The 17,500-nt window shown below is 38.7% G+C and overlaps 1 protein-coding gene across 2 annotated transcripts in view; it reads left to right on the forward strand.

Moving 5' to 3' along the window:
• The window catches only part of akap6 (A kinase (PRKA) anchor protein 6), a 182,208-nt gene that overhangs the window by 27,999 nt on the left and 136,709 nt on the right, over positions 1-17,500 (forward strand). The window contains exons 8-11 of one of the 2 annotated variants that reach the window (XM_057858801.1): positions 53-187; positions 262-387; positions 571-813; positions 6,937-7,059. In XM_057858801.1, the coding sequence (XP_057714784.1) occupies positions 53-187; positions 262-387; positions 571-813; positions 6,937-7,059 (627 nt within the window). Of the gene's footprint in view, positions 1-49; positions 188-261; positions 388-570; positions 814-6,936; positions 7,060-17,500 lie in introns of both variants that reach the window. The other variant, XM_057858800.1, reaches the window with a different exon arrangement.

A 17,500-nucleotide genomic window follows, 5' to 3' on the forward strand; every position in this document is an offset into this window, starting at 1 on the left:
AGTCTTTCTGTCTTCTCTTCTGTAGACTAATCACACCTTCTGCCCACAGCAGGCTTTTCGGGGCTCTTCAGAGACCAGTCCAGATCGGGAACACTGGTATGGCTCCGAGGAGTTCCTGGCACTCCCTGCTCAGATCCACAAGAGCGAGATTCTGGCCATCAACTTGGAGAGTCTGGCCCGAGCACTGGTTGGAGATTTCTTTTTGGTTCTAAGCACTCTTGGACAGTCTTCCAAATTCCTAATTGAGTTTTTTTGTTGCAGAAACCTGGTGGAGAATATATTACCCATGATGCCTTGCAGGATGTGGATGACTGGGATTTAACTGAACTCAACCAGGAGAACTGGGATTCTCCTGAAAGCGGGGACGACGTACTCTTTCCACCACTGGTAAATAGTTTGCTTTGCTGTGGTATACCCTTTATTCCTGACTATGCATGTGGCGATAACCAGTTTGAAGGTATACCAAGGTTTAAAAAAGTAAATATATCAGATCACAGAAACTCACCAAAATGGGAAATTGATATCGACCCATGCCTACTCCTGATCTATCTCCCACCCCCATCCTCAAAGGTTCCAATCAGGCGAAACCCCCTCATTCGCAGTAGCCCCGTCTCCTCCAGTGACATTGCTCCCTCATTGGATGAAAGTATCGAGTCGGGCCGGCTGAGCGAGCTGCTGTCTGAAGATGAGGAAGGCCGGCTGCTTGGGCCTGTGGCGCTCCCGGAGGATGAACGGGGTAGTGCGACTCTGGTGCGACAGCTTATCGACGACATCAGCCGAGACAAAGACCCGGACGTGTGGAACAAAATGGAGGTGAGTGCGAAATTGTCTTCTTCAAAAAAATGGGGACAATTTATTAAATTAAATTTTTTCCTTCCCATTCATGACAAGCTGAACAAAATGGCCGCCAGATGGCGAGCACTGAAGGAAAACTCTAACTTTCATTTTGAAAAAGCGTTTGATGGTGATGAAAAGTTTCAACCGGTCGTGATGGATCGGAACGCTGCTATCGGCCCGTGTGCGTTTTTGGCTAATCCATCATCTCATCAGCTCACCTGCAAAGGTCGCATTTGATTGGCAGTCAGATTATTGACGAGGCTGTGTACTAATCAGTCATATCTGTCCTATTGAATATGGCCAAATGTCAATACGCTGAGGATTTGCCGCATCTTTAATGAGACCGCATTTGGAGTCCTCTTCTTTCGTTTTCTCGCCAACCGCTTACTTTTCCTAGTATTTCGTATTCCCAACTTTTTTATCTTCTTCATCCATGCGATCCCTAAAATGGATTGGACATCTTTCCTCATCAATGGCAATCAATGAATTAAAGTGGGAGGATGTGGCAGTGGATGTAGATGAGGGTCATACTCATTTTCGTTTTTAAATCGTATTTTATATATAGAGGTAGTCCCCGGGTTCCGTTCCTATAGTGCAGTGGCGGAGCTAGACTTTTATTCTTGGGGTGGCCAGGGGGTGGCCGAGGCTATTTCAGGGGGTCCACAGACTATAACAATACATTTGTTTCTTGATTTATCAATTGCAATCAGAGTGTCAAATGTTGAAATGTACATACTAAGCACACAGATGATGAGATTTATGTATATAATTTGTTTATTAACTTGATAATAACTATTTTTTACAAAAATGGTGAAAATGCACCAACACATTCACAGTTACTCACACGACCCCCCCCCCCCCCCCCCTTCTCTCTAATCAACATCTTAACGATGTAAAAAATGTAAAACACAACTTGGTAACAACTTTTCAATCAGTCATTAATAATAACTATTTTTTACAAAAATGGTGAAAATGCACCAACACATTCAAAGTTACTCACACGACCCCCCCCCCCCCCCCCACTTCTCTCTTATCAATATCTTAACGATGTAAAAAATGTAAAACACAACTTGGTAACAACTTTTCAATCAGTCATTAATAATAACTAATTTTTACAAAAGTAGTGAAAATGCAACAACATATTCATAGTTACTCACACACACAGTGTACAGGTCTTAACTAAGACAAGGCGTACTATTTGACTCCCAAACTGTCCTTGGTCTAAGTAGAACATAGTGAAGAGCTTAGTCATGACCAGAGACTTCCTTAAACAGGTCAGAACAGCATTATCCTCCGGTTATTGTGAGAAGTGGCAAAATGTTTCACAAAGTCATCCATGTCAAGGGCACGTGCCCTTCTTGACTCGATACTGAGAGTTGCAAGGTGACTTAACCTGCTATCAGCCATGGTAGTTCTGAGGTGAGTTTTAATCCCTACTTCAAGCCTTAAAAAATTCAGGGCAAATAAACCACCGTAGACATAAATTTAATATTCTGACTTTTAAGCTAGTTGACAGCAGGCCCGGCCAACTACCGTGTTCACGTGACGTTTCATTTAAGGCAAGAGAGCATGAGACAGCTGGCTAATGCTCTACAATTATTGGAGAAACATGTATGTAAATAGCGACCCAAATGAATTAAATATAGACGTTAATATTGAGCGGCTGTTGGAAGCTGGACGACATGAGATAACGTTAACGTTTGCTTGATGCCGTGGCTTTCTGTTTTAGCGACAACAAAAAAATCTCCTTCCTACAAATTTAAACATTGACTCATTAGGACACCAGCATAAAACTTACATTACGACGAGGATTTCAGTGGCTTGAAGGCAGGGTATCCAAGTTCGTCTCCTTGTTTGTTCTTGTCACTTTGTTTATCTTCCGTGTTCCGTTCCGTCAACGATGACCGAGTACTCAAATCTCAAATCTTCCTCCGTTTCAGTGGCGATTCTTCTTCTCCTCATGAAAGTGAATTTGCAACGCTTTATGGTACATAGCGCCAACTACTGTACAGGAAGGACTTAGAAGTCGGTGCCGCGATATGTCATTGTCAATCATCTGGGGTGGCACCTGGGGGGTCCAATCAGATTTTAGGGGGGTCCAGTGCTACCCCGCCCCCCCCCTAGCTCCGCCACTGCTATGGTGGCGACGTAACCGGAATTACTGCTTCAATCAGAGATAATCCTTTAATACTTTAAATGCCCCTTAATCCCAAAATAACTATCCAAAAACATGTATTATATGTCATATTAATACAACTAAGTAAAAAATAAGATAGCTAGATATATATTACTTCCCTCTGGTAACACTGATTACACCATAGTTCTTCTTACAACTAACATTTATTAATTTGTCACCGTCAAACTATGAACACACAATTAGAAAATAAAAATAATGTCGAAGAACATACAGTAATGCTATAAAGTAAATCAATAGAGACCTATTTGCATACAAAAACATCCCTTAATGCCTACACAAAAATACAGAGAGAAATAAGGTCCAAATCTTGGGCAATTCAACAAGGAAAATGGCAACTATTAATGGCACTGGTCCAGTGGTGAAAATGAACGCTGCTCAATAAGTTAGAGGGCTAATAGCGAGCTAACAGGTGGGGAATCGCAGAGCCCGCACCATTTACCGTTTCTCTGCCTTCTTGCAATGTTAACTGGTGTTCACCCCCACTTCCCAATGTGAAAGCAACGCTCAAAACATAGGCGGAGTTTTACTTGTGTGGCAGGGTGGGCAAAACATGTTGATGACCCTGAAACGCAGTGTTAGCAATAAAATTAATTTAAAAGATACTGTATATGCTCGGATAGCAGCTCTGCCCAAGCTCGTACATACAGTTATCCCTGCTGTGTGTGTGAAGGGTGTGCTTGCGTGTGTGAGAGCGCCTCTTTTTCTGTCTTACCTTGGGGCCGTTTACATGGTGACTCTCCGAGAATACGAAAAATTTCAAATTTGCATTTGCATTTGCGCCTCCATTAGAACAGTGTCGCAATTCCGTATGAAAACGATGTAGTATTCATGCCAGGCCCTAGGGGACGGTGCAGATATACAGGGCGACAGAGAATGATGCACTTTGACCCCACCAAGCTCCCTCAGCCCGGAAAAAAATATGCCCGCCCACTCGAAGCAATGGCATTTTTCTTTTGTTCAAAAAGGCACAAAAATTGAAACAATCAACATATTTAATTTAAAAATATTATTAAAACAGTAAATTAAAGCCAACATTCCGCCATATTTGTTGTTTTTAATGTTTAGTAGCACCGCTGCGCACACCCAATGTGACGTGTACAAGTGCTGACTTTAACGGCGCGGTGTTGCGCCGCAGGAGCCTTTGATATGCATGACGAGGAAGCCCCCCTCAATCCCCCGCAATCGGATTCTTCCACTTTGGAGGCAGGATTCAGAATGTTTCGCCTTCGCCGACACCATATGCACGCGAGGCGAGTCCGCTACTCAGTCATTGCATCTTTGTGTCGCAGAGTTGCCATGTAAACTGCCCCCTAGTGGAGAAGTAGACGCCGCATCCTTTTGGACTGGATATTCTAGCCAGGAATATTTATGATAATGTGATGAAAATGAGTGTTTTTTTGTTTGTTTGTTTGTTTCCCATCATTTTTTAGGGGAATTCTAAATCAAGCTGCTTAGGACAGCCATGCATTTGGCCAAGATCATCGTCCATTGAATGTGATATGCCCGGTTGTGGCTCTGTTGTATAATTAACGTCTTTAGTGGGGCAAACTGAAACTCCGCTCACCATTTCGGTGGTGTTCTCCGGCATTTCATGGCCCACATCTTCAATCCTTGGTTCTCGCTCAGTTGTTGTTGTCGCTTTTAAAAGCTTAGGTTTGAAAAAATTGCGTATATCCATCTTGCCTCTTCTGTCCTCATGTGTTTTTTTTTTTTGGCTAGGCAAAGCAAATGACTGTCTCTAAGGTGCTAGTCACATGATCTGTTCGAAAAAATAATTTTGACCCATTATAAAATATTGTTTTTGTTATTTCACTCATTTTTGTTGTTTGTTTTATTGCCTTACAGGTTTTATAGACATTTTACCGGCAAAGTCTCAATTTTAGATTCATATATAGGAAAATCAATTACATGCAAAGACATTTTCGGCCACTGGCCCACCCTTAATCTCCACATCTGGCTGAAAACTAACAGAAATAGTGCTGGCGTGACGTCAAACAAGTCCGAGTGCAACAATGGAAAACGGACTGCACATATACTGTACTATTGTGTAATGAAATGCCAGATATGCATAGAAATTACTGTAGAGCTCAACCATTTAGATTAGACCGAATAAATAACAAAATTAAATGGCAAATAATGTACTGAACGGACGAGACACTGTTGCGCGACAAAAAAAAAACAGCGAACAAGACACGCATTGTACCGTCAAAATCCCCTAAGTCGAGTACGTCGTAACCTGAGGACTAACTGTATATATCTTTAGTGGTTCAAAAGATGAATGAATGAATGAATGAACACTACTCAAATAAATAATTTCATCAGAAAACAGAATAATACAAAAAGAAAATGGCCAAATAAAAAAAATATAACAGGCCTCTCGATAATTTAAAAGCTTTCTGTGCAGCAATAAAGAACGAAGCCAACTTCATTAAGAGACACTGTTTGGATTTATTAGCTTCTGCAGACCAAAGCAATCGAGTTACACGCACGCAGACGCCACACGCACACAGACACGCACTAACTTGCAAACTGGCACTCACGCTGGTCGTTCCTCTGTGCTCCCGGCTAATTAGCTGATTAGCCGCTTAATTAGCAGCATGTAATCACGGCGATGGATGAGCAGCCTAATTGAGGAAGTGAAGAAGACCAAGAACACCAGCTTCTTTTTCACTTTCGCTGCAGTGCGACTACCTAAAGTAACACATAAAACCCCACAAAAACATAGCAAAAACAACAATAATTATATTAGACTTTATTATCAGTGTTTTTTAAAAACCCTTTTTGACAATAATCTTCCTTGCATTATCATCTCCATCTGCTCATTTTCCTCTCGGTCTTATCAATATTTTTCATTTACATTTCTCCTCCAACATTATTGATCTTTTTGGGCCTTTTTTTCCTTCAAGGGTCAAACGTGTAATTAATATACATACATTCACACACACTAAGTGCAACTGAGTACACAAGAGTCCGAGGTTTTCCCGTGAGTGACTTTTATATTTGTAAGAAAATATGTATTTTCTCCTCTTTATTTTGTCAAAATACGTAAAACAACAACCAAAAAATACTTTTGTTTTAATGTAATGCTGGAGCCATTTGAATCAGTCCTACATTTTTTGTTTAGTTATTTACTTACTTTAAACACAATTAACCTTTGGTTTTTGCCGCGCTGCATTCTCCTCCAATACGTCATGATAACTTTAACCAGCAGGTGGCAGTAAGTCTCCATCCACTCTAATTTTTTTCTTGTTTTCCTGTCATTTGTTTGTGAACCTTTTAACATTTTTAGCCTTAAAAAATTTAATTCCAATCAAGCTGTCAACTATTTTTCTGTGTTTATTTTGCTGCTCTATCTATATGCTTAAAAAAAAAAAATCTCCCAATCCAAGGCAGGAAAAAAAATGTTACGTGCATATTAAAGCATATTTTTATTACACTTTTTTCCCCACTTGAAGGTAAAAAACAATTTTAAAAATGTTTGTGTACTGTATTAAATATTAAAGTGTTCTAGCTAATCAAAGACAGAAGAAAGTCCCAAGTGGAAAGGAGCGATAATCGATTAAGAAAAACATGCTAAACAACCCCCCACCCCCATTTTATTAATTTCGTAAATAAATTAGGCTTGTAAAATCATTGTATAAATAAACTCACTAGCGGCTGGCAGCCTCTCCCACTCCAAATAGATCGGACATCTATCCCCGTCAATGGCAGCCAATGAGTTAAAATGTCTTCTTGACACCATTAGTAGTTACTTCGAATTAAATAATTTAACCACTCAAATATTTCAGGTAGTAAAAGCTCTTTCTACTTATACAATTAATTACAATGAATTCTACTACAATATCTACAATCCTTTGTGATTGCACCGCTGTTTAATCAACAAATGATTTTTGGGTTCACAGAAGTTTGTGCAGCAGTTGGACGGATTCATCAACTGGATGACGGCGGCCCTAGCGAGCACGCGTGACTGGACGCCGCCTGCGGCCCACTTGGACGCGCTCAAGCGCTACCTGGACACACACCTGGTGAGATTTTAGTTTTTCTTTCTTTTTTTTTTTAAATCAATTAATCTGATATTTTTGCTTGTAAATATTGGCATCTTTTCCAACACTTTCACCTTTTTCCTCATTTTTTAAGCCTTATGTTGTTTTCTATTACCTTATGGTTGATCCCTCTACAAAGGGAAAGGCAGCGTTGACTTAAAAAAAACCTTTATGTAAAAGACAGTGTAAGTGTGCAAGTCTCTAGTTTCTGAGATGTCTAATAATGAAGAAAATCATGTTCAAACACAAAAGAATGACAGCAGGTACGAGCGCTGCCATTTGTGACGTCAGTTGTACTCATGCAAATACACATTTATAGATTCGATCTCAGGTGCATGCAATAATGGTTACTAATTATATCGTGAGGAAGGGCGGGCAATCTGTGATACTTGCATTTAATTGGCTAAAATACTACCAGCGTTGAAAAGATGGCTGCAATACTGTTTTTTTTTGGTGGGTTTTCTCTTATATATATCGTAAAAATTCTTTCTTCAATTTGTTTAACAAGATTCTTTCACCTGGGATGCAGGTAGTGAATGTGATGTTTTTCCCGTTAATAATAATAATTAAAAAAAATGCTATAATAAAAAAGATATTACTCAACTTTTGTTGTTTGTATGTTATTGTTGTTTTTTATGGGAAACTGAAAGAGGTTTCAATTCATTTCAATTAGTAAAGATGCTTTGAGATACATTTTCTTGGGTCACAAACGCGGGTACGTGAGGAAGTCAACTTGCATATTAGTTTGTAATTTTCTGTTTTTTTCTTGTTAGTTTTACTATATATATATATGTACGTATATTTTTTTCTGCCACATATGCAGAAACTGCTTTTTCAGTCTTGTCTATAGACTGAAAAAGCAGTTTCTGCTCTTGCACTCCTCTTTAAAAGAAACTGCTATATTTTAAGGCAAATCAACTGTTGTGTTTGATAGAACAATATGTCTATATGTTGCCATAGCAGATTCATGGCGCATTAAGCCCCCGAACTATTTTTAATTTGTCCGTTTTACCCTGAAAACCCCCTGTTTATAGACGTCGCACAACCGCTTTTGTTTCAAACCAGCCATAGAACGAAGGTAACTAATTATATTTATTATTCAAAATGTCTTTCGTTTTTAACTTAGAATCTTTAATTGATGTCTCATTTATCGTTTTTAAACAAAAAAACGACTTTAAGAAATTATTCACCCACATATTTTAAACTTTTAAACAAATTATGTCACAATGAAAAGAATAGCGTCTGCAAAAAAGTCACCGATATCTACCTCATAACTATCGCTTGATTGTATTTTTTTGTTACTGTCGCATTTTCTCTGATATGTTAGATGATAAATAATCGATCCAAACAAAGAAAAATTGAAAAAAAAAAAAAAAAAACGTTTAAAAGGGTAAATATATGAAAAAGAAAATCTTGACCACTCCTTATGTCTGCGATTTCTGCAGACATAAGATAGGGTTTAGCTGTTTAAAAAACTTAAAAAAAAAAAAAAATCCTTCCTGTTCAAGATTTTTCTTCCCCCAGAAAATTGAGATTTTAAGCTTTCCAATGATGTATCACACATGCATATCGGACAATTTTGAAAGTTGGCCAAATTGGGGGTCTCAGAGCGGAACTTCAATTCAGTGTTTTCCGCCATATGTATATATATGTATATATATGTATATATTTATATTACTCAAAATGTTTTTGTCTGTAAACTTAAAAAGTTTTAGTCCATGAATAAATAAATAAAAAAATTAAAGGTTTCCAAGAATTTCTAATGAACATTGACAGACAAGTAAATAATCGTAGAGTCTACAAGGACATCACCATCTTTGTGATGGTAATACACACTCAGCAGGAAAACTACTTTATTTTCAATTAATTGATCCCACTTGGACGCCACGATCCATATGTAAAAAGTTTTCAATAGTTTGAGACGACACTCACCAAGCAAAATGCTAATGGTAATGTGAACTCTATGCTAACTCTACAGGTTACATTTAGTGTGTGAGGATTGCTTAGCACAGACTTGTAAAGCCTAAAGCAACATGGCACATTTTTCTAAGATAAGAAAACAAAACTTACCTAGCAGCACCTGTCATTTGTTTCACAAAAGGCAAGTCTGGAGGCTGGAGAGGACATTGGTGAGTAAGCGTGTGTGTGTGTGTGTGCGTGGGGGGGGGGGCAGCATGTCACTTGAGTGACACGATCAAACAACCGTTATGATGGGTGCTAACTACACATATGATAAGAAAATGTCACACATTGTGAACTTATGATGGCAACGGGTGTATTTTCATCTCGTTCTTGTCTCGTCAGACAAAAATTAGTATTCGTCTCATCGCACAAGACACGTTTTTGGCTTGCCATCGTCACGTCATTTTCATGAAAAAATTGTTCGTTGACGAAATATTTTCGTTATTGTCATCGTTGACGAAAACAACACTGACTTCCACTGGGATGTACATGGTAAAGGTGTTGTCTTTCTTAAAACCACCTGAACACACACACACATTCTTCTATCTCATGCTGTCTCTCTTGATTTCACTCTGTCCTCATTTGTAGAGAGAGAGAAAAAAAAAAATCAAACAATCAGCTACAAACATATGGACGCGCACTGACGGTGCAATGAGTCGAGACATCAACTCGCAAGATTGTAAACAGTGACACACACACAAACACACACACAAAACAGATTGTGTTTGCATAGTTTATATAAGATATATACAAGCGGGCCTGTGTTTTAACCACACGCACACGGGCTGCTATTTGCATAGATTTGCATGTTCCTGGACAGACTTCCAAATAAGCGTCTAGAATGGTCCCAGAAGACACAAACACACACAAAATAACCCACACTTGGCTTATCGAGATATTTATTTTGCCTCAGCGCATTTGTGTGTGCGTGTTTGTTGTACACGCCAGCAGTGCTACCGTTAGCGCCGGTTAGCTTCAATTAGAATGAGCGTACGCTAATTGGCGCGCTTGTCTTCAAATGAAAATAAATACGGATGAAACGGCATAGCTAATAGGCTAATAGGCCTTTGTAGTGCCACACCGTCGATAGCGTGTTTGCGAAGCGCCGTGGTGTGCGCGTGTGTGCGTTGGTGTGATAGTCACACTTGCACTTTGTAGCTATTAGCGTGGCAGCGTGCTTAATTGTGTGTTTGCTGATTGATGCACACCCGTCAACTTTGACGATTTATGTTTTGTTTGTTGTTAACTTTCTTCTTGCATATGGGACGTTCTGTGGATGCTGTGTAGCGCAAATATCACAAACAGCAAGGTACTAGTAACGTGGTAGTTTTTGAGAAAAATGTGCTTTTAAGAGTAATTTTACCACGCCATTTACTTTGTAGATTTGTGAAGGAGAAACTCTGGTCCTACAGTATGGGCTACACTAGAGTCATTACATTTTTCCTCTTTATTCTACATATTAGACTTTTGTCAGAGATGCTGACAGCGGCGCTACCAGTTTCACCAATGAAATGTTGCATCAATAATCACACCACTCCATTATACTAATCAGACAGAAGAATACAGTCACATTATCACACACAAGCTTGCAGTCCAAAGTCCTATGATTATGCATGCCTGTTCAGTCATGTGGCGTCTTCAAAGCCCTGTAAAAATTACACTATTTGACATAGTCACCGTTACAAGAAAGTGCAGATTTTAACCTCTTTTCCAGTTTTTCTATTTGCCACAGATGGATCACTGAAAACTGAGGATATGATCGTTTTACTTTCATTTTGGGAAAGTTTTTTTCTCCTGTAGAGGGCACTCATGCTCTTTGGATGGGTAATGTTTAATTTTTCTAACCAGACTTCGATGATTTCTGTGTATTTGTTTGCTTAATATGGTCGTGTAATAGGTTATAGTACAGTGTAATAATAACAGTTCATATAGACGATGTTGTGTTGAGAAAAAAATATACCACTGTTTAAAAAAATATCACACTATAAGCAGTTACTCACACTGTTACACATTACTTGAGTATACTTTTCACCAAATACGTTTTTACTTGTACTTGAATACACTTTTTGGATCATTACTTTTACTTTATTATTATTATTTTTGAATTAACGCTACTTTTGCTTGAGTCAAATTTTTGGTTATTCTACCCACTTCTGATCAGAAGTTCCTTTTTACAGCATTTTACCCCAATTGAATGCAACATGGTTACCTCGTTCCCTGTTTGTCTGTACGTGTCTGCTACTACGACGAGGGGTGGGAACCTCTTGGTACCTCACGATTCGATACGATTCGCGACACAAAGCTCACCATAACGATCTCACGATATGGCAGTACAACGATTATCGATACATTGGTCAGGAAATCATTCAATGATATTCTACAAAATAGCTTGTTTTTCTGTGTATTAGTTATCTTCATCCTTCTGCTGTAAGTTTATCACTAGTAGAGTAGGGGGGGGGCAGCGAATGAGCCTCTCCCACTTGAAATGGGCTCCTCCCACTTCATTGGCCGTTAGTGGCAACCAATGCAGGCAGCAAGGTAATTTTGGGCCATTGCAGGTCTTAACTGTTGATTTCCAGTCATTTCCTGTTGAATGTGTGGCATTTCAGGGTCATTTCCTGTTGATTTTGGGGTATTTTATGGGTCTCTTCCTGTTGTGTAACCCACTGACTGAAAATCAACAGCTAATTACCTGAAATGGCCCAAAATTACTTTGTTGCCAGTATTGGCTGCCACTGACGGCTAATGAATGAGTTTTGTAACCCAAAATCAACAGTAAATGACCAAGGAATGAAATAGACAGTGACTGAAACTCAACAGGAAGTGACCTGTAATACCCTAAAATAAACAGAAAGTGACCTGCAAATGCTCCGAAAATTGGAAAGAGTGACTGCGAATGCTCTAGTTTCAAATGAACAAACGTTCATTCGCTATTCCCAGTCTTAACGGAGTGGGTGTCGAGCGCCGTCAATGGCAGCCATACAGTTAACTGAGACACTGTTATGGTGGAAGATTCTGGTAGAAACTTGTTGGTTCCTTATTTTTTATTTTATTTTATTTTTAAACATTGACACCTTTTTAAAACAATATCTCGATTCTTTACTCTTTTGGCGTGTTGATAACCTTTCGGGATGTAAAGTATCACGATATATCACCATATTGATATTTTGTCACACCCCTAACTACGGCCAGTTAAAACAAAACACTAGGGCTACAACAAAGAATTATTTTGATGGTCAGTTGGTCAGCAATCTTTTTTGCGATTAGTCGAGTAATCGGCACCTAAATAAATCACATGAAAGTTACTGTTATATTACTCTGGGGTTAACGTTTTTGTTGTAATTTCCAAAGTAAAAAATCAGATTTTGGCAAATATCTATTTTTGATTACAGATATCAGAGAATAGTACAGCTATCAGAGAATATTTAAATTCCACACTCCTTATTTTGTTTTATCTGGAGCTCCGGCCTTCCTGTGTGGAGTTTGCATGTTTACCCCGTGGCTGCGTAGATTTTCTCCAGGTACTCTGATTTCTCCCCCAACATCCCAAAAACATGCATGGTAGGAAGTGTTCTCACTACCTGTAATCTGATTACTTTCTTTTAGTAATGAGTAATCTATCATGTTCGTTTTTCCAAACCAGTAATCTGATTAATTTCCAGTGTCTGTGCGTTACTGTTTTGTTATTGTCTCATAATGTATGTAAAATGAAGAATATCGTAGTCATGTACGAAGAGCATTTTGAATAGAAAATGCAAGAAAAGTTCCTTCTATGTGTTTGTTTCCATGGTAACCGCTCATAGTTCTTCCTGTTTTGGTCTCGAGTCACACACGCTAAATGTTTTGGGAGTGAGAAAGGCGCGGGAGTGCACATTTGAGCCGAGTGCGGCCACCTGTTGAGATGTGTGAGGGAATGTTGATCTTTGTGGTTCCATGAATGAACGTGAGTATTTTTCCTTCATATTGGAGGGTTCCAGCGATAGGTTGGAAAAAAAAATCAAAAACAAAAAACTCAATAAATAAGTGAATATTAATAAAAAAAACTAACAAAAGATGTGGAAAATATTTAGGTCAACAATGTCTTCAAACGAATCATTGACTATATTAATTGATAGAAGATTTGATTGATTTGCCGCAGCAGACCTAGAAAACAACAAATTTGACATGCACAAAAATGCACAACATCAAGCATTCATTGTTTCTTTGTCTCTCAAAAAAGGTATTTATTTTTATTGTGTCATTAAAAATCATTGTGAATGAGTATTTGTGTGTGTGTGTGCATTTGGGATGTTGGACACGAGTGGAAAATAAGCACAGGTCTTTTCCGGAAACCTTGGGAGATTAGTGAGGCGAGAGGATTGCAACAAACATACGCACACACTCACTGAATGTTGTTTGTGCATCAAATGTTTGTATTGATTGGCGTTGATGGTTGATCCAGGTCTTGAATCAAATTATCAGGAAGAACAAGAGCCCCACACTCGTTAAGACTATTAATTACAGATGCGTGTTATCAGGTGACAGCCAATATTATATCAATAGTTTCAATTTATTTTGAGAGACTAAGCATTTCAGAACCTGGATTTTACCGTATTCAGACCCATTTTGTGAAGATTACCCATCAACTGACATGTTCACATTTACTAGTTCTCTAACAGCAGGGCTACAAGCCACAGGCTTCACCATATATACACAGTATAGAAATGCAGACATTTGTTATGGTTTGCTCCAATATTTAATACTGTGTGTAATTGTGGATTAAATGATGAAGGTTGTGCTCATTGAGTCATGCGCGAGCGATTAAGTTAATGTTTAACTTATAGACTGCCATTAATAGTGACAGACGAACCAGAATTGCTCTAAAAATGAACTAGTTTTAAATTGCCCAGACAATAACTTTGGCACTTTTCCACTTAGAACACTGATACTGCAGAAACACATCAACAACCTTTAATGGCTATAATGTTATTTCGTGAATTGACATTGGCTGCCATTGTAGGCAATCCATTTGGACTGGGAGACGTTGTCGGTCCATCCCAGTCCGATTGGATTCGATGTCTGTCGACGTCAATGGCACTGAGCATGATGATTCAATGCCAGCCATCCAAGTTCAAATAGATTTGATGTTTATTCTTGTCTATTGTGGCTTTGAATGACTTTAAAAAATTTAAAAAATCACGGTTTTATTGTTTCTTGTTATTGTGAATTCTGTGTTAATTCTGCTTCTCGATAGAAGTGACGATAGCAAACGATCAACATCATCGTTCGCCGTCTGTGGCAGTGAAACACATCATTCCCTGCCAGCTCTTGTTTGCTGTGGTCTTCACAGGGAAAATAAGATCATCTTTATTACAAACACTCTGATTGGATCAGCCCTCATCAACCCACATGCATCAAAGTCAAGCTTCAATGTCATGTGCCTATCAGCATCGCACACTCTGGCTAATATGCTAATGCTAAAGGCTAAACCGTAGCAGGCGGCGTCGCGCTCCTTCGGGCTAATATGCTAATGCTAACAGGTAATCTGATGCGGCAGGCTTTGAAGCGGCTCGTTTCAACCAGGTTATGATAATCAGCTTAAGTGACTTTATAGCTTTTTTTTGAGGAGGCCACAAGATGCCCAAATTACGCCCACCACATGTACATCTAACGCATTGTTTCATACACAAATTACATTTACATACTTGTACGTATGTGTACATAAATGCACATACATGCATCACTATTTCAAATAATGTAGTATTTCTGTTTCTTGTTATTTGTACAACATTTTCATGTTCATTGGCCACTTTCTGTTGACTGTGGGGCATTCCTCGGTCACTTTCTATTCATTTTGGGGCACAGAGGGGTTACTTTTTGTTAATTTTGGATCACTTTCTGATTATTTTTGAGCATTCTACCTCCTTTACATTTTAGCTCACTTCCTGTGATTTTGGTGCAATGTGAATACCGTAATTTTCGGACTATAAGCCTCTACTTTTTTCCTTCATTTTAAATCCTGCGGCTTATAGTCCAGTGTGGCTTAATTTTTTTGTTTATTTGGGTTAATAGGTAACACTTTATTTGACAGCTGCGTCATAAGGCTGTCATAAGACGTCATAATTATGGCATGACACTATCATTGGCATTACTGAATGCTAATGTCATTAAGTGTCATCTGGCAAATTATGTCACAAACTCAATTTGTGTCCAGCTTGGATCTTTTACATCCATTCAAAAGTGAGATAATTTGCCGGGTAGCACCAAATGACATCTGTTATATGCGTTCATTAATGCTCATGACAGTGTCATGTCATAATTATGATTCTTGTGACAACACTGTCAAATAAAGTGTTACCAAATACCATAACTAGAAATTAATGAAACAACTAGAAGAGTAACTGAAAAAATAATTAGCAAAAAATATTAATTTTGATTGTTATTTACATACCGTATGTAGCACTGCAATGTATGCTAGGAGGCATGTTGGACAACAACAGTGTTGACAGCAGGTGGCAGCAGTGGTTGTATGTCTCCCCCAAGGGAGCAGTAATGGCCAAACGAAGCTTCTTTAAGGAATGAAGCTTTGCAGCCAATTGGTTCAAAGCTTAATGGTGGTTAATTTGGTCTTATGACAGTCGTATGATGCCACTGTCAAATAAAGTGTTACCTGTTATTATCTTTTGATGTAAATATCCCATAATACAGTGAGGACAGCTGCGGCTTATAGTCAAGTGCGGTCTTATCTCTGAACAAATTCCGTTTTCGTTCCAAATTTGGTTGGTCGCGTCTTAGTTTCAGGTGCGCCTTATAGTGTGAAAATTAATTAAAAATTAAAATTGAATTTTTGGGGTAGTGGGGGGTGATATTGACCAGCAATCAAGATTTTTTTCACAGCTCCAAGTTTAAAATGAAAAAGGTGAATGGAATGTTTCTTCCGCAGGAGTTGACGGTGTGATAGGAAGTGAATGGAAACAAGGCGTGAACGTTAATGGACAAAACTATCATTGCGATTTTTGGGGGTTTGCGATGTATTGTGATATTATATTGTGATGTTAAAAGTAAAAGAATTCTCACTAGGTAACTTGAATAGCTCTGTTTGGGATATGCTTGAACAATATTAGAAAAAATTAACATTGCGATATACACTGTATACTGGATTGCCAAAGCTCCACGCTTATTTGTTACACTGCTTGCACCCACTGTAACTGGGATGAAGAACTTTTCTATTCTAAACTTCTTTTTTAAATTAAATGAATTCATTAAAAAATATATATTTAATTTTATTTTTAAAATGATTTAAAAAAGGTTTTTCCATAAATTCCAAACTTCCTTGTACTGAACTGTATGAATCATTTGCTGGACATTGTAACTTATATATAGACATGAAATTGTATAAAGTGTGAAATGTGCTTGCTTTTAAACACACCACAAAACAATATACATGCGCACACACGTAAATTAATGTAAAAAGTCTAGAAAAGCTTGTCTGCTTTGCGTCTTATCGTTACGTGATTGATGGGTCACCGTTCCTCTCTTATCGATTCGGCGCTCTCTATAAATTGAGTGTAGGAAACGTTTGCCCTGCCGCTGAAATACAATCGTCTCTAGTTGCGTGGCGGGCAAAATGCACACCACTAATTCACAGCTTAGTTTGGCTCAGCTTTGCCGTGCTCGTTGCTTGTTAGCACCTTTCTCCCCCAAAATGGCTTCTTGAAAACAAAATGACTGACTTTATTGATAGTTTTGTTCATGGGTTCTTGAGACTTTGAATTGAGGTATTTTGGGAATTTGAATTGTTCAAACCAAAATGGCTGACTTTGTTCACTCCTTACCATGGGTGCTTGAGACTTTTTTTGTGCGTCTGGTCATAATAGAGGGTTACACTAAATTTGGTGTTGATTAGTGCAACTAGTATTGAGGGCTGATTAATTTTCTTTGAGCTTAGAGGTTGTTCGAAATAGCTAAATATCTGTTCATTTTCTTGAACTGGACTTTTTTAAAATGTTATTATGACATTGTGAAGTAGGGATGGGAATCGAAATCCGATTCCAATTCCGAACCGGTTCCAAGTGTTTCGAGGCCTCGACATCACAATGAAAAAGTTTTGACGATCCCTTTAACGATTCCTAAAGATGCGTATTGCGTCGTGACGTGTCTTGTTGTCTAGATGCATCAAACTAGCATGGCGCCAAGAACCACTCGCTCCGAAGTTTGACTACACTTCACCAGGAAAGGGGTGAAAATGAACGGTTACGATGGTTTAGCACAAGCATTGCAGCCGTAAACATAACAATGACAGCACGTAGGTTCAAACGCTCGAAAGTGTGTCTTCACTTCATGAGGAAAAATTACAACAAAGCGACTTGCAGTCATTACAAGGTGGAGATAACTGCATCGGGAGGGAATGTGACTGCACTATCCTCACCGAGACGCTAAGGCTCAGTCCTGGCTATACAGCTAGCTAAACTCCCGAATGACG

Source organism: Corythoichthys intestinalis, chromosome 15 (assembly GCF_030265065.1).
Source record: "Corythoichthys intestinalis isolate RoL2023-P3 chromosome 15, ASM3026506v1, whole genome shotgun sequence".
Lineage (NCBI taxonomy): Eukaryota > Metazoa > Chordata > Actinopteri > Syngnathiformes > Syngnathidae > Corythoichthys > Corythoichthys intestinalis.